The sequence below is a fragment of the Mauremys reevesii genome, linkage group 23, assembly GCF_016161935.1.
Source record: "Mauremys reevesii isolate NIE-2019 linkage group 23, ASM1616193v1, whole genome shotgun sequence".
NCBI classification, from domain to species: domain Eukaryota; kingdom Metazoa; phylum Chordata; order Testudines; family Geoemydidae; genus Mauremys; species Mauremys reevesii.
In genome coordinates this window covers 4625380-4644053 of record NC_052645.1, presented here as the reverse complement: position 1 = coordinate 4644053, position 18674 = coordinate 4625380, and the positions used below count along the sequence as shown (strand labels likewise).

General features: G+C 44.5%; 1 protein-coding gene across 3 annotated transcripts in view; it reads right to left on the bottom strand.

Annotated features, from left to right (window-relative positions):
- RLF (RLF zinc finger) overlaps positions 1–18674 on the bottom strand; it is a 117427-nt gene that overhangs the window by 53174 nt on the left and 45579 nt on the right. For 2 of the 3 annotated variants that reach the window (XM_039511427.1, XM_039511425.1), the window contains exons 4-5: positions 17407–17539; positions 6484–6686 (exon numbers count right to left, since the gene is read on the bottom strand). In XM_039511427.1, the coding sequence (XP_039367361.1) occupies positions 6484–6686; positions 17407–17539 (336 nt within the window). The remainder of the gene's footprint in view (positions 1–6483; positions 6687–17406; positions 17540–18674) is intronic. The other variant, XM_039511426.1, reaches the window with a different exon arrangement.

Sequence of the window (18674 nt, the reverse complement as noted above, 5' to 3'; positions counted from 1 at the left end):
GTAAAGTTTTTATTTGTCATTAAAGTAAAAAAATACACATCAACAAAGCAGTAAGGGATCATTTTTTCTACAAAGTATTGCTGGTATGGTATACCTCCAAATACCAGTTCAATCTGACCCACAATTATTAACCCAACCTAATAATTGCTTAATTTAGTGATTTGCGTGCGAGACTTAATACATGAAAGGATTTGTGGAACTGTTTGTACAGAACACTATAGAACAAACAAACAACCTACCACAATCCGATCTCTGCCCCAGTAGGAATGCCAGCCCGCTACCATACCCTTCCCCAAACATGAGCAATTTTCAAAAACTTACATCTCAATTGGGAGGGATAGCTCAGTGGTTTGAGCATTGGCCTGCTAAACCCAGGGTTCTGAGTTCAATCCTTGAGGGGGCCACTTAGGGATCTGGGGCAAAAATTGGTCCTGCTAGTGAAGGCAGGGGGCTGGACTCAATGACCTTTCAAGGTCCCTTCCAGTTCTAGGACATTGGTATATCTTGTATTATTATCAGCATACAGCGGTGACTGTGATCATTTGTATTAATAAGGAAGCAGTTATTGAATTAGATATTCACATACAACTTCTAATGCAAGATGCTTTTTGTTTACATTCTGACCCAAATTCTCTATCTGTTGCAGGCACTTTGTTCCACTCAGGACTTCAGTGAGACTACTCATACTTAAAAGTCACACATAGAAGTAAGGATCTTCCTGAAAGTAGTAGTATATTATAAAGTTTACTCCAGGAGTATTTTCCCAAAGTGGGGGGGAGCTAGAAGGACTAGGCAACAGTATATGGAAGATGTACAAATGAATATGGGCAAGCCTTTAACAACAAATGGCAGGGTGAGAAAGGAGGTGAAATTGATTCCCGCCCCCTCCAAGTTCAGGGAGCACTGCCCTGAGTTTTGGCTCAATTGTTGCTCCTTCCAGGGCTTCCTCTGGAGGACAGACCCATAGGGAGCACCATGAGAATGGGCAGGAGATTGCAGGAAGAGACAATTATCTCGTGGTTAAGGCAGCTGAGTACCACCTTGGAGAACTGGATTCTATTCCTGCCTGTGCCACAGATTTGCTATGTGATGCTGGTCCTGTCATTTAAATCAAAGCCTTGTCGACACTACAAATTCTTTCCTGGTATATCTATCCCAGAAGAGCCCCTAGTGTAGATTAAGTATTTGTCAATAGGAATTTTTCTGCCCAGATCGTACCAACTCCACAAACATTAGCTATGCTGACAGAAACTGTGTCTACACTGGGGTTTTTCCAGTCATAGCTATGTCAGCTAGGGTGTGTGGTTTTTTCACACCCCTGACCGACATAGCTATGCCAACACAACTTTGTAGTATAGACCAGGCTCAAACTTTTCACGGGGGTCATTAATGGTCCCTCTCACTATCGGAATGGCTGAGTTGAAAATGGGGGTCTGATTTATGTAAATGGTGAATATGTGCACACACAGCTGCAACTGAAGTCAATGGAAGCTGTGGTTTATATGTTCAAAGTACTATCAATAGGAAAAAGTCAAGTTAATGTAGACTTAAGGTTGCTTGATGCTATGTCGTCCCCTTACAGAGCACTGAGTTAAGGGGGGAAAAAATTTTAAAAAAAATTAAGCTCCTGATAATCAGGAAATACAGAGTTAAGACTGGCCATGCAACCGTAACTCTCCTCTTCTTCAGCAGTGCCCCAATATGCCCTAACACCAGACATACCTTAACCTTGCCAGCCCCAGTTTCTGAAATATACAAGGAAGAGCCTCCTTTTACAACCCATTCATTCTCATCCACAGGATTCCATCTAACATCATTAAAGGACAAACAACAAAAAAGGTTGCACATGTCACCTTCCCTCTACCCTCTGAGAAATGCCTCCGTTTTCACATAGCACATTCTCACAGTGGCCTTTGGCACGATAAGATTCAGGAGGTTCCAGATCCTGGAATAAACTCACACACTTAGCCCACTTCTAGGAAAGAATACTAAGCATGTACAATTTAAGAACCCACTTCTCAGACTTTCACAAATCCCTTACACTCACTCCCAGAATACAATCTCACTTTCACTTAACCAGCATTAAACAATTAGAATCCTCTCATATTCCACCTCACTGTTGACAATATCCTTTACAGTAACAGCACTATGCCCTGCTATTGACATAACCTACACAATTCTGAATAGAAATAATTGTATACTGCATCCTGAAGGCACATGTGTACTGCTTCCCTTTCCAGACACAAATGAGGGCGGAAAACAGATCTCATATAAATCGCAGCCCTGTCTCACACCTCATAGTAATCCACACAGCCTCCTACCACAAACACACCTTTACCAAGCAGGCTCAACTACCACTGTGCACCATTTAGTGTACACTTAAACACACTGACTGCAGCTGGAGTATTCAAATAATTACACCACTGGCTACTGCCACCTCCAGGGGATCAGAGGAAAGGTGGCATGGGCAACCTTTTTCCCTCTTCTCTTTTTTGTCCTTTAACAGTGTTATATAAAATCTATGGGTGAGAGCGAATGGGTTGTAAGAGGAGTGAAGAACTTGCCCATTTCAGCAACTATGGAGTCAGTATAGTAAAGGTATGTGTGGTTGGCCACATAACATTAACTGTGCATTTCCTAGTTTTCAGAAACTTGAGTTTTGCTCAACTCAATGTTTTGCAAGGAGACAACATATCAAACAACCTTAACTCTGCATTAATGTGGGGTGGTTTTTTTTGCCAATTTCCCTAGTTTTTTTTAAACAGGAAAAAGATACATTGTTGGTAGGAGTTGGTAGACATTTAAGGCAGTTGTATATGTCATGCCCTGCAATTAACATACTGAGCCAACCATCCTCTCCACTCCCCCATCCCCAGCTGCACCCCATCAGCCCTGTTTCAGCTCATCTCCCAAGCCATACCCATAGCTCATTCAATGCATTTCCCCCTCCAATCTGGCTACCTCCCCATTACTGCACCCATGCCTCCCCACCACAAGAAGGAAAGACATCTCCCTGAAGCTTTCACTCCTGGTATACAAACATTTCCATCACCGTTAATTCCACCTCCTGTAACACAACACAAATCCTGGCTATTCCCTGTCACCTTACCACCTTTCAAATGTTTGCAGATGATTTCCTTAATTACTTGCTCCATTATCTTCCCTGGCACAGAAGTTAAACTAACTGGTCTGTAATTTCCTGGGTTGTTTTTATTTCCCTTTTTTATAGATGGGCACTATATTTGCCCTTTTCCAGTCTTCTGGAATCTCTTCTGTCTCCCAAGATTTTCCAAAGATAATAGCTAGAGGCTCGGATACCTCCTCTATTAGCTCCTTGAGTATTCTAGAATGCATTTCATCAGGCCCTGGTGACTTGCAGGCATCTAGCTTTTCTAAGTGATTTTTAACTCGTTTTTTTTTATTTTATCTTCTAAACCTACCCCCTTTCCATTAGCATTCACTATGTTAGGCATTGCTTCAGACTTCTCGGTAAAGACATACATGATATCTTGTGGCATCATACAGATACCCACATGGGTCATCAGCAGGACTGGAACCTTTGGATCTATCAAACATACCTCCATCATCTGAATTACTGGAGTAACTGATAGAAGTTATAGGCTATCTTCTATGTGAACCAGCACGAGAGAGGAATGGGACACTTTGCTTGTGAGTTTCATAGGAATTTGCTAACAGTAGACTAATAGAGGAATGGTGAGACTCAGGAATATTGTGTTCCATTCCAGGCTCTTGAGGAGAGAGTGTTGTCTAGTGGGCACAGTCGTCGACCCATTCCCCTCAAGTGTGACCCCTCTTGCCTCCACCCCTCCTACTTGGTTGTCCCAGACTTGTCTCATCCCCTCTGTGGCTTCTTGTCCCAGTCCCATTCCCAGTCTCCACTGCTCAAGCTTCTCTGGTCCCAGTCTCCTTTTCCCATACCACCCCAGTCTCTCCCCACCAATCCTGGCCTCCAATTGCCCAACCCCACCCATGTCTGCAGTCCTCATTGGATCCCAGTCCCAATCTACCTCCCCCAAGCTCCTCAAACATCAGTTCCCACTACCCCATGGTTTCTTGTCCCAATCTCTTTGCCCAATTGCACCCAGTTGTGACAGATCAGAGTAGCTGTACCTTTATTCCCCCTCTATGGTCCACCAAGGGCACCCACTCATGCTTCCAGCTCCCTGGCCATCACCTCAATGGAGACACGTCTCTCCCCCTTGATTGTTTTTTTTTCCAGGCTGCACTTTCTTGCCTACACTGAGAATTCCCTTCCTAAGCAGGCTTGCTTTGCTTTCTCCTCAGAGGCTATAAACAGTGTAATTTCCCATAGGTATAAGTTACCACACAGCCCTTTCTAAGCAAGCACATTTATTCTTCAAATGAAATTATTACAGAAAAAACATTAAAACAATTAAAAAACCACTACACACATGCTAATAAGCTTATCTGGGATCACCCCCAACTCCAACAAGGGCTCTGACAGGTGATCTGTTCTTCAAACTCCATCAAGAGGTTTTTTTTTGATGTCACAAGTTCATAACAGCTGCTAGCTTAGAACAAGCATCCATAAATAGGCAAGTTCTTCCAACCCTTCCCCCGAAGGAATGGCATTTCTCTCGGACAGAATGCCCCATCCATTTGCTGGATAAATAGGCCCTTGGCCCATTTAAACTCAGGCTATTAAGGAGAAGATTTCCTGACAGTCTGTTCGTCCTCTGGAGAGTCCAGTTTGAACAAGTACATCCAAGCCTCTCCAGGTGCTGGTTGCTCTCTGGAGTATTACAATCTGAATGAATTTGCCTAGTCATCCTCCTCATTCTTAGCTCCTGGAGGGATGTGGTCCCCCTCCCCCATGGAATTACTTACAATCCCTGGCCCACAATAAACTTAATTCAGTAAGATTTGTCCAGAATATTGCAGGAAATTACCAGTTCTGTCACACCAGTCTCCCTGTCTCAATCTAATGCTCCACTAAAGGTTGGGCTCTTATCCACTCTGCATGTAAATCAGATGGTTTCTTCCTCCATGCTGCCTGGGCCCAGCAGCACAGGAAAAAAAAAAGACGCTGCCTGTCTCAGTTCAGGTGCTTGAACTTGGACTATGCAGGGCCCACAGCCAGGGGCGGCTCCAGGCACCAGCACGCCAAGCGAGGGTGACACGCAGGTTGCCTTCGGTGGCATGCCTATGGAGGGTCTGCTGGTCCCGCAGCTTCGGCGGACCTCCCACAGGCTGCTGCCAAATTCGTGGGACCAGGGAACTCCCACATGCAAGCCGTCGAAGGCAAGCTGCCTACCATGCTTGGGGCGGCAAAATACCTAGAGCGTGAGTTGCAGTGTGAGTTGCAGCTGCAGGGAAAGTCCTACTCAACCTCAGGCTGCAGCATGCCCACAGCAGATGGGATCTTTGGGGAATTTAGTAGCATGTACAAGTTACTATATCTTTCAAAGGCTTACAACTTGGCCAAAATTGGACAGATTTTCACAGAGACTGTAGAAGGCACATCTTTGCAACACTCTTCGCCACCTCGGCTCAACTTCTTGATTCAAAGTAATTGGGTCTGTGCAGCTCAACTGTCCAGTTAACTCCCAGGCAAAGCACTGACAATATGTTTAACAGATTTGCTAACATACACAACACCACATTTCCAAATAATGTGTTTGCTCTTAATTTTTTTTCCCCAGACTGAGCAGAGAGGCTTTAATTAGGGGCCTATTCTCTTGAAGCTGGGAAGTGCAAACATCTGAGTTATTCCGCCACATTTCATTTTAAACAATGGAAAGTCCTGCTCATTTCCCCCCCCCCCACACACACACACTCAAAAATGGCTTAAAAGATTTTGCTCAAACTCTCTCCCTCCCCCCCCACCCCAAATTCTTATATTCAAGTTGACACCAAGCATTCAAGATTTCAGACCAAACAGTGAATTCAATAAAAAGTAACAAGTGGGGTTATAGTGGCAACAGTTTTGCAACCTTGATTACAATGTTCACTATTAGCACAGTTGTTACTACATTGAAAAAAGAAAAAAAAAAGACTTTTTAATCAAAGTAGTAGGATCATAAAGGTTCAGGCCACTAGACACTAGAGGAGTTTGCCCATGGCTCCCCAGTGCTCCTTTTCTACATTAGTTTTCACTCTATTAGAACAGTCATTTTATTCCTTTGCATCAGAAGAGTACAGCGTCACAATACATAGGGCAGCTGAAGGGAAGACTTTAGATTTATACTTGAGGCATATGAGGATCTAGCACACACAAACCTTTTTTGCATGGCTGAACATATGTATAAGCCCACATTGATAGACTGTATATAATGCATATGTGTATCTGTAGCAACAACATTAAATGCACTTTCATACTGCGGCCTGAAGTCTTTACATTTTAGTTTTTCTTTAAAAACTCTAACTTTAGCATTAGCCAAACTGATGTAGAAATGCACTTGATAGAAACTTCACACATTAATAGGGGCTATGATTACTAACCTCTTTAATAGAGTCTTCATTAGGCAGCATAGAGCACAAACATGTGATGTAGGCTTGGCGAAAAGATGATACATTTGAAATTTCTGGAGAATCTGCACAGAATTTTGACAAGAAAGTAGCTTGTGGAATGCAGTTTGACTTCATCAAGTGTTTTACTCGCATCTGCAGAAAGGAAGGCCCTTCTCGCGTAACCAATTTATTGGCTAGGAAAAGAAAAAAACCTTTGAGAATATACCAAATTTACAGTTGGCACTTAGTTGTCTCATTGCATTCACACCACTTTGATTTTGTAAGATACAGGCTGAGGTCTGGTCAATGTTTAGATAAGAGATATGAAACCCTTGTTGCAGTAGAAATGGACAGTAATGAATAAGCAGTGATGTTTTCATACAAATTAGCACACTAGCACTGCACTTGTGTAGCGATAAGGGAATGCTATGCTACAAAAGTAGTGCTAGTTTATTAGTACGGGACGGTAGCCTCTTTGGCTCAATAGACACAGCACAGCACAGCATTAGGAGACACTGACAGCGATGGCACTACTCAGATCCTATATTACTTTTCATATGAGTAGAAATATTAAATTTGACCAGGACAACCAGGGTAAAAATCTAGTAACTGGGTTTTGTCTACCTACACTTTTTCCTGTACTTTAAGTTGGGTAAGTTTAATATATTTTATTTCTACAGCATCTATCCATGACTAGAAAATTAAGTATCTCAAACAATACACTAAACACTACACGTTCAGCCAAAATAAAAGCATGCTTTATGAAATGTGTCTAAAATCTAGTTATAACACTACCAAAAAAATTACAAAATATAGAAGTCCTTTTCTGACATTAATTCTGTGGCACTCTGAAAGGCGGAAAGTACTACTTGACTTCAAACAGGAATTAATTATAGAAGTTCTATGGCCTATGTTACACAGGAGGTAAACTGGATGATCACAGTGGTCCCTTCTGCTCTATGAATCTATGAAAAGCATTCTAAATACACAGGAGTCCTGTATTCAGATTCGAGCCCAACCCAGTTTAAAAAACCACAAAATAACATGGCTTCAGTGGCACAGGTGACTACCCAGAGACCCTGCCTAAGTACTATCCCACACAACACCCTGGTACATACTTGGGTGGCTAGCCTGAGCCCTGGCCTGCATCGCTGCAGCCATACTGCTATTTTTAGTGTGCTTGCTCAAGTGAAGCTTGCATGTCTGTCTATCCATGTTCCCAGTTGCAGTGCAGACACACTCATTGGTGCCTGAGCTAAGATTCCCTAAAAAGGGGATTGTCTTCAAGTCATTTGTAACCATTTATGTTCCATGAATAGTACTAATACCCATCGTTTGCATCGCTGAGATCTTCCCAGAACAGGTGACAAACTCATAATGCTCCCAACATATACTACGGTTTGGCAGAAGGGTGATACTTATTAGGCACCTAAAAGATCTGATGTTCAAAGATGTCAAGCAGATGAAGCTCTCATTAACTTCAATAAGATTTGTTGGCATTCAGCACTTCTGAAAATCATGTCACTCATTTAAATACCTACCTATGGATTAAGAGCCTCCACTTTAGACATCAAAGTTTGAACTACATCTGCAGTACTGACCAATTACCTTCCTTCAACTGCTAGTCTTCCACATGAAGGACCTGGAGAAGGATGGCCTGTTGCATTACTTGGTCCATGGGCCATATGTTTGATACCACTGTGCTAAAGAAAGCACTCCAAGAAATTGTAGAAAAGGTAGGAAGTGTAGCTGAGCAGAGGCAACATATATTAAACTCTCCAGGTACTAGTAAGCAACCTTTTTTTCCTCCTTTGAGAAGTGCATCTGTAAACCACCTGTCTTGGGAATGTCGAAAGAAGTAACTGATTACAGGAAGACAGAAAAGAAGGGCTTCAATTAAACTGAGATTTCTCTATCACTCTCACCCATAACATGTATCATATCATGGTGTCAAATATAGAATAGTGCTGTGTAAAAGTAAGACTGAACCTTGCTTACCCTAGAGAACTAAACTGATAAGAGCGCACTAGTGTAAAGTACCCTGTAGCAGGGCAGTCACCCCACTCTGGCTCAGAAAGGGTTAAATGCCAGCCCTCAGAGAGGGCTGGGGCTGAGCGCCAATCAGGAAGAGGCAGGAGGCAGCTAATCAGAGCTGGCCAAGCCATTATAAAAGAGAGCAGATCAGAAGGGGTAGTTAGGGCTTGGCTACACTTACAAATTTGCAGCGCTGCAGCAGGGTGTGAAAACACACCCTCTCCAGCGCTGCAAATTGCGGCGCTGCAAAGCGCCAGTGTGGTCAAAGCCCTAGCTGTCCGTTATTCCCCACAGGGAGGTGGAGTACGGACAGCGCTGGGAGAGCTCTCTCCCAGCGTTGGCGCTTTGACTACACTTAGCGCTTCAAAGCGCTACCGCGGCAGCGCTTTGAAGTGATAAGTGTAGCCACAGCCTCAGTCTCTCTTCAGCCTTGGAGAGAGATGGACCTGGCTACCTGAAAGAGCAACAGGTACCTTGGACAGTGCAGTGCTGGGACAGGGCAGGAGGAGCTGGAGAAGCTCCAGCCTGGCAAACCCCAGGCAGAGGCCTTGCTGTCAGGGCCAGAGGAGATACTAGGGCTGCGGGGAAGCAGCAAGGGAAAGAAGAAGTAGTGGTCCAACCCCCTTGGCCAATGATGAGTGGCCACTTCAGACTGCAGTTTGCCCTTGAGGGAAGAGGCTAGATGAAGACTGGCAGTGGGTCACTGTGACAAGGTGGGATTTGGGTTCTCTGGGGAAGGGAGGACCCCAAATGTGTGGGGACACTGCTGCAGGGCAGTACCCAGGAGAAGGGGCACCACAGGCTGGTGAGGGACGCAGGGCCTGAAGTACAGTGGTGGAGATTGAGTAGGAAGCAGGTACCAGTAGGGAGACACTGGCCAGCAGAAGGTGCTCCAAGGCTGGGGTGAGCTGCAAGCCCTGGCACCACTCTGCCCCCCACCCAAACCCTCAGGGTATTTTTAGTGAAAGTCAGGGACAGGTCACAGGTTTCCATGAATTTGTTTATTGTCAATGACCTGACTTTTACTAAAAATACCTGTGACAGAATCTTAACCTTAATAATGCAACACTCATGCACCTCCCTCTTCACTGCCTCTGCACACAGGTGTGTGCTGTACTTGCAGATAAGATGCTGCAGATGGATACCACTACCTAGCTGAGGCCTTTATGTGCCACTGAAATGAGTGCCTCACATTTGGACAACCAATTCTTCCCTGGTCTTGCAGAGGGCTGGAGTGCTGGGGGAAAGCTGTTACGAAATTCAACTGCTATTGTCCTGACTGATGCCATATCATCAGGCAGGAAGTTCAGGTACGAGAGAAAGGGGGGAAATGATGGGTCAAACCACCAGTCAATTTTATTTCTACCTTCTTACTCTGAACTTTTCCATCTGAAACTATATCCCCCATTTGCTCCTCCCCCTCATTTCTGAAGTCTACCTGCATGATTTCCTTGTCATCACTCCAAAGAGGTCCTGTTTTGCCACCCATTGCTCAAAATGCCCATCCTACCTGTGATGATTTGTGGAATTTGCCTGCACAGCTTATAAACTCTGTTTAATACTGGGGGATCTTTGCATGCATCTGACAGGCTGCAGACTCCCTACTAGATATGGGGTTCTTTATCTTATCTGTTGACTCTTTACTCCACGATGGACTGAAATGGTACATGACAATAGAGGGTTGATAAATCAGGATAGTCGTCTACTCTGAACTGCAAACACCCTAGACAAAAGACTAGCTTCTACCCTGTAGAATTGGTTTGTCAGGGAAAGGTTCCCTGGCAATAAAGCCACCTGGTAGGACTCTAGGTCATCACTGAGGCTGATCAGGAATCACTTGATAGAGGAGACTGCAAAGTTACAAAGAAATGGAGTGGCTTTATTAGTGTGTGTTTTTGGCCATTTTTTCCATCAGTATAAGATATGGAAAGCTACTGCAGGAGCAGGAAGAGGTCAGGGACTTAGATGATATCCCAAGGACTCCCAAGGGAAAGGTAATCTAGAGTGAGGGGCTTTGTGTTCTGGATGTTTGTTTTTCTACATCTCTGCCCTCTGTGTATTTCTCGTGCTTAAGTAAAGAGCAATACCATGTTAGATGTCTATGCAAAGTGATATGCTAATATATATAGATATATAGATATGGTCCCTTGAAAAGGTAAACCAGAAGGCTCACACCAAGTGAGATTCTGGGGGAAGGTCTGTTTAAACTACAGGAGAGTCTGAGGTGTCAACACTGAGCTCAGAGACTAGGCTGCTGGGTCAGGTGGTTACAGCTCTCAGGAGAGGGTCCTAGACAAAAAAGTGTGCCTAGGGACTCCAAGACAGTGAGCAGTGACTGGACTCTGTTCAAGCAGCAAAGAGTCCTGTGGCACCTTATAGACTAACAGATGTATTGGAGCATGAGCTTTCGTGGGTGAATACCCACTTCGTTGGATGCATGCGATGAGGTGGGTATTCACCCACGAATAAGGTGCCATAGGACTCTGCTGCTTTTACAGATCCAGACTAACATGGCTACCCCTCTGATACTGGACTCTGTTCAGACTCCTGTGTACTTAGAACACCCAGGAATTTGGCCTTTGGGTCCCATCAACAATCTAATGGGCTGCTGACAGGGAGAGCCCAACCACATCTATGACACACACTGCCTTTGAACTGTGACCTTCATTTTGTGCTCAACTAACTGGTAAATTCAACCATATTCCCTATTCACATCTCTGTACATGTCCACAAACACATCCTCTCTGCTTCCCCTCTTTCTGTACAATGTTCCACCACCATGGATTAAGTCCGCCCATCTCCCCCCCCCCGGTCAAATGTAGAGCATCAGTTATCACTACAGTAACAAAAACATGTTAGTGCTAATAAACATAGCAAAGCCTCAGCCATCATCTGGAATCCCAAGGGATGTGATCAAATTAATTTAAGTTCAGTTTCAAATTCTCCTGGCTACTAAAGTGGGCTACTTTACTGGTGGATTAAGAATGGTAAGAACATGACATCTCAGTCATAACATAAAGCATAAAGAAAGGTGGGGGATGGGCATTGACCACTGACTGTTCTCTGCTCAAAGATGTGGGGGAATGGCAAGGTGACAGCGAGGAGAAATTTGGCCAGTTCTTTCTGCATAACTTTTATACGATACAGCCTTTCTGATCCACCCACATCGTTAAAACTCTTGTCCAAACTCATCATCTCCTCACATTTCAGCTACTGCAACATCCTCTTTTCTGGCCTGACAAACCCAGTCTTGCCCTGTTCATATCCATTCAGAATGCTGCTGCAAAGATCATTTTCTGAGGCCCTGATTTTGACCATGTCATTCCTCTCCTTGAATGCCTTCGTTTTTCTCTTCTGTGTCAAACATAAGCTGCTTGTCTTCACTTTCAAGTACAGTCCCTACCTTACCCATCATCTCTTGTTCACTATCAGGTTTCTGATGCTCGTCTCCAATTGGCCCATGATGCCAGCCTCCACAGCCCACTTAAGTTTTCAAACAAGTACCTCTGTGCTTTCTCTCATGCTGTCCCATATGCTTGGGAGGTGCCCCTCAAACATCTGCAAAGCTACCTCACCCTTTAAATCCCTATCAAAACTCTTCTTTGCCATGATGCTTAGAATGATTAGGCTTCTTGTGTTCTACTGCCTATCATGCTGACCAATATTGTCTCACTGTCTCCTTTTACTCCCCCCATATGTCTGTTGTCTTTTGTCTTGTAATTAGATTATAAGTTCCTCTGGGCACAGACCATCTTTTTGTTTTGTATTAGAGTACCTAGCACAATGGGGCACTGGCCCATGACTAGGGCTCCTAGGCATGATGGATAATATAAATAATAAATAATTTTGCACTCTTAATACCTTCACTGAAGGGGTGAGGTTGTTAATTTTTAATAAAGAATTCCTTTAGTCAAATGTTTGCGCATCTAAATTAAATAGGTATCAAAACCAAACAAAAAACAGGTCTGACTAAAATGTCCTTCCCCTCTTAAGAACTCAGCTTTCATTCTTTTGCCTCTTGCAATATCAGGAGGCTTACAGTCTAGGTATGATCTAATTTCTAATGGAAAAAAGCAAATTACTTTCAGGCCTTCTTTGTACATCTTCAAACAGTGTTCCTCAATCTTTTTGATACCAGGAAATGGCTTGCTGCCTTCCTAAACTGTATCAGGCAGATCAGGAACTGGCGCCGGTCCACAGACTGGTCATTGAGAAACACTGTCCTAAAGGAGCAAACAAGCACGTGTGAAGAGAAGATTCCTCACCTTGTGCTGTAAGTGAGGTTCTTTGAGACGAGTGTCTCTGTGGGTGTTCCACTTTAGGTAATTGAGCACCCTGAGCCTTTAGTTGGAGAATTTCAACTGCAGTACCTGGCTGGGCTGCACTGCACATGTGCTCTCCCAATCTCACGCCTGTCATGATAGCTGATTAGTGCTGTACAGCTGCCCCCAACTCAGTTCCTTCTCTACCGCAGAGGACTAATTAGAACTCTGAAGTAAGGAGGAGGATGGGGCACCCACAGGGACACACATCTTGAAGAACCTCACTTACTGCATAAGGTGAGTGATGTCCCTGTGGGTGCTCCACTTTAGGTGACTGAAGAGCAGTGCTCCTCAGGTGTAAGGAGGGGTTCGCAGTTAATTCTGAATGGGCAATAGGACCATGTGTTCCAGCCGAATGTCAGCTGCCAAGACCTGGTCGATGACAGAGTGCTGTATTAATGTGTTGGGTGACGTCCAAGTAGCTGCTTTGCATATGTCATTAATAGGCACGTCATTCAAGAAGGCAACTGATGTGCGTACAGCTCTTGTAGGGTGTGTTCTGACCCACTAAGGAGGTTGTAGCCCATGTTGATGGTAGCAGAGCTGGATGCAGCCCGAAATCCATTTGGAAAGTCTGCTTAGAGATGGGTTTGCCTTTGGAGCTTTCCGTTGGAGAGGAACAGATTAGAAGTTTTTCTGAATGGCTTGGTCCTCTCTAGATAAAAGGCTAATGCCCTTCTGACATCCAATATGTGGAATATTGCCTCTTGCCTGTCCTTATGAGGTTTAGGAAAGAATGTGGGAAGATGGATGGGTTGGTTGAGGTGGAATGAAGGGACTTTAGGCAAGAACTTAGGGTGGGGTCTCAGAGTAACCTTATTCTTTAAAAAAAATTTTATCTGATGGGACTGCCATAAGGGCCTCTTTCTCCGACATGCCTCGCTGACATTATGGCTACTAGAAAGGCTACTTTAATGGAAAGATGTAGTAGTGAACACGTAGCCAGAGGTTCGAATGGAGCAGTCAGAGTTCAAAGCACTAGGGTGAGGTCCCATAGAGAAGTTGGAGCTCTGAGTTGAGGTTACAAACGCCCTGCAGGAATCTTTTAGTAGTTGGGTATGCAAAGACTGAAAAGCCATCCACCTTGTGGTGTAAGGTTGTAACTGTGGACAGGTATACTCATAATGAACTCATTGAGACCCCTGATTTCTTAAGGTAAAGTGTGTAGTCCAAGACTACGGGCAGGATCGAATTGGTGGCTTCAATCTGTTTGTTTAGGCACCACGTGTTGAATCTCTTCCTTTTGTGGAGGTATGTCTAGCGAGTAGTTGGCTGTCTACTGTTTAGCAAGATGTCCTTAACTTCTTTGGAGCAGACTATCTCCTCGCCTTGGAACCATTGAGGAGCCAGGCTCTCAGATGGAGCATCTCCAGGTCCGGGTGCAGAGTTTGGCCTGCATCCTGAGAGGGGAGATTTGGAGAAAGTGGAAGGACTTGCATAGGTATGGATACCATGTTTGCTGGGCCATGCTGGAGCTATCAGGATGACTTTGGCTTGATCAGATCTGATCTAGTGTATGAATCTAGGCAGTAGCAGGATGGGACGGAAGGCGTACAGGAGAGGTGAGTCCCATCGGATGGGAAAAGCATCTCCTCTGGATTTTGGTCCCAGACCCGCTCTGGAGCAAAACATTGGACATTTGCTGTTCCAGCTCATGGCAAATAGGTTTATCGGGGGAACTCCCATCATTGAAATATGCTCTGGATCACGGAGATGTTTATTTCCCACTTGTGGTCGTGTGAGAACTTGCAGCTTAGGGTATCCACTGTGATGTTCTCAGATCTCGGTAGGTAGGTGGCTGATATGTTGATGTTGCATTGGATGCACCACGTCTACAACTTTATGGCCTCTGTGCATAGGGAGTGTGATCTCACTTCTCCTTGTTTATGTGGAACATGCAGGCCACATTGTCTGTCATGATCTGTATGGTTTTGTTTTTGATTAGAGGCCTGAAGTGCGCACTGGCATTGCAAACTGCTCACAGTTCCAGAATCTTGATTCCAAAGGAGACCTGCCCTGTACTGTGAGGCTAAGTGGGCACCCCATCCCAGTAGGGAGGTGTCCGTTATAATTATCATTTGGGGGTGGAGGCAGGGGAAGGGATCCGTTGGAAGTGGAGCCCTGCGCACACGTTGTGCAGGTGGGTCGACCACTGTAACAAGTCCTTGACCTTCACTGACATGCTTGTTCAGTCTGTGTTTGTGTGAGATGTACAGAGTCCTGAGCCAAGCTTGCAGGCAGCACATGAGTAGTCTGGCTTGATTTACGATGTATGTGGTCACCACCATGTAATCTAGGAGACGAAGGCAGGTCCTGGCGGATACCAGTGGACTGTGTATCATGGTATCAATCAAGTTTGTCAGGGTGACAAATCTCTGAGGCAGCAGTGATGCTTTCGCCTCTATACAGTTTAGGTGGATCCCAATAAAGGAAGATGTCTATATGTGGAATACACCCAAGAGACAGTGCTGAGATTTGGTAACCTCTTGAAGAGAGATTTGAAGTGTGTCAGCTATTCTTTTGAACAGTTCCTGAAACTGTTTGAAATTGTCTCTGGTGGTAGGGAGCAGACGCATAGTGGTCTTGTCAGGTGAGAAAGATGAGTTAGTTGCAGGAATAGCCTCCTAGTATAACTCCAGCTCTGTTTCCTCAAAAGTTTGTTCCCGGGAGATGTTAGGTGGCTTTGGTGAGGAGTGTCTAGAAATTTCCCTGCTGCTTGATGGCTTGGGAAAATTTTGCCTGTATACTGCCCACAGGTCCCAGACTGACCATTGTGGTGGGAAAGGCACAGGTGGGGATCCCCATACCACCCATGTATGTCTGGTCTGGGATAATGTCTAGCGTGTTCTTGTGGCTCAGATCTGATACTGGTCTGCAGGGGCAAGGAACGCTGAAATGAAGGAAGTTCCCACTGTCACTGCATCTGTGCTTTCAGCATCATGCATACTACCAGCTGCATCTGACCCTCCCCCACCACCACCCCCTCCGGTGATAGTACCAAGGAGAGGAAACCCAGATTCCAGGCTCACTGTCAGGCCCTTAGATGCAAGGAACTGCTGTAGTCCCGGTAATGGAGGAGGCACTTGCATTTGTTGCTATGCCGAGAATTGCTGAGGTACCAGAAGTAGTGCAGTGCCATGGGGATAGGTGCTGATGTTGACTGCATCAAGGACTAAGGAGGCTTTGATGCCAATGCATCAGTGATGTGCGGCAGAGCCAGGAGGCGGTGCCAGTGACTTAGAAACTGCAGAGGCACTCGGTACCGAGGATTTTGTTGTTGCTGCCAGTGCATAGTGGAAAGGGCAGTCTTTTCTTCCTTCTTGGAACCTACCCACTTAGGGTCTCTGGCTTTAGTCCCTGCTGACTCAAAGGTACTTTGCTGCAGTGTGGTACCTATGCAGTAGAGCGAGCTGGGGAACGCTTCTTCTTAGATGCAGGTTTGATAGGAGGAGAGGAAGCTCTCCTCTTTGCAGGTCTTTTAGGAGACAGGTCCCTCCCACATGAAGCTGAGGAGGGGGAACTGTTAGAAGCTGCCACCTTCAGTAATTGATCACCAGAAGCTTGCATTCCTGGGTCTGAGGCAGGCTTAAATTTGAGGTCCCTTGCTTTCTCTGTATGGGCCTTCAGATGATGACAATGAGTGCACTTCTGGGGTATGTGTGTTTCCCCCAGGCACCTGACGCATTGTGACTGTCCATCAAAGATAGGAATTGCCTCAAGGCAGGAGATGCAATGTTTAAACCTAGGAGATCCTGGCATTTCAAAGGGAATATCCCATGGCAGGGTGAAGTTATAAAGAAAAATAGAAAGTCCTAACCAACTAATCTATTATATTCAAAAATTGCTAACAAGAACTCCTGAGGTAAAGCAAGTGAAGACACTGCTGGAGCTCCGACTTGGACAAAGGGGCAGTTGAGAAGGAACTGAGGGGGGGGGGAGGGGTTTGAAAAACACAGCTGCACAGCACTAATCAGCTACCATGACAGGTGTGAGACAGGGAGAGTGCATGTGCAGCCCAGCCAGGTACTGCTGTTGAAATTCTCCAACTAGAGGCACAGAGCGCTCCATCACCTAAAGTGAAGCACCCACAGGGACGTCACTTGAACAACTTATTTTTATCATTTTCAAGTAACCTTTGAAATTCTCTCCATTTGCAACACACGCATTGGTCAGAAGTGGTGAAGAGTTATGCAAGTCAATTTACTGAAAAGTTTTGGGGAAGGAGAGAAAATTCCACATTGGCAGGAAAAGAATGAAACATTTATCTGGCAGATTTTTTAAATGGTGGTTCTTTCAAGATGCTCAAATTTACAATGTCAGAAATGGCCTGGGGCTGAGATGTATTATTAAAGATGATTAATGGACAGAGTACCAGTGAGAAAGTTTCATGATAAATGCAGTTTATTGCATGGCTAGCATCATACAGCTCCAACTGAAATACTGCCAAATTATGTAATAATGAGCAGCTCAAATCAGGACTGACAGGTATCTGTCCCCAACCAAAGGGTACCAAGTTTATTTAACTCCATATGTTATAAATCAGAATCTCGGTTCTTACCTTCTTCTGCTTCTACTGGCTGCTGTGATAGAATTTTAAGAAGAACTGGATTTTTCCACACGCCTTCCCTAGTAATGTCAACCAATATTTGGAGATTATTATTCCCAAATTCCAGTAAAGCATCATGTGAATCCTATAAAACAAACAAAAACACAAACTCAAAATCCATTAAGAGAATTTTAAGTAAGATTAAATATTGAATCTAACTTCGGAAAGAAACAACCAACTATACCGTTTTAGCATTATACCACCAGAAAATGTGTTTAACACCTTCAAATTACATTATGGTCATTCCTGAATGCTTCAATTCTATTGTGCTGTGTTGGGACACTACAATGCTGCTCGTTAGCAAGCTGGCCCTAAATTCTGCAGCTAGGTCTTCAGGTTTCTGCAGCATTCTGCCAGCTTCAGTTAGAGGTTTTTATTGAATTAAATGAAAAAGACATGTCCCTACAGTAGACCCTAGACTATTCATTTTTATATTAAATATGTTTACACCATTTCTTCATTTTCTGCATGCCTCAAATTTTCCTAGTTTCAATACAACTAAACAGAATTTGTCAGAGGAGAAGATGGAGGTTTTGGCAGAAGATTAGGGATAGATGGGGCTTTTAGTACCAGATAAAATGTGAGGTGTAGCTTGGGAATTGTAGGATAAGGACATTAACTTGACCATTTTATGAGAAACAATGCAGATGGCTCAAACTGTCATCTTTCAGAGTTAACACTCCAGTGAGATGAGTAGGGCCAGTTCACAATCTCAGAGAGAATAGCTATTTACCTTGTAGTAATTGTGGTTCTTTGAGATGTTGAAGACACTGTAGATCCCACTATAGGAGTGCATGTGCCTTGTGCACAGGAGATTCATGCACTCAACTTTCTCACACTCCCATGCGAGAGCATAAAGGGCATGAGATCATAACCTTCCCTCAGTTCCCTCCCAATTCAAAGCTCGTGTTAGCTGAGGACTCCTAAAGCATGGACAGAGGTGAGATTATGGGATTCACAGATTACAACAACATGAAGCAGCACAGTTATTGTAGAATAAGTAACCACTCTTTTTGTATGTGTTGGTGTGGATCACCCCCATGATAGGTGACTGGCATGCAATACCACTTCTGGATGATGGGATGAGGCATATCAGCTGCATCAGTCAAACATGGATCATAGCACTACTCTCCAAAACCTGGCATCTGTTCAGGCAACTAAGTCCAATGCATAATGCTTGACAAAAAGTTAGTGTTACGCTCCATGTCACTGCCTTGCAG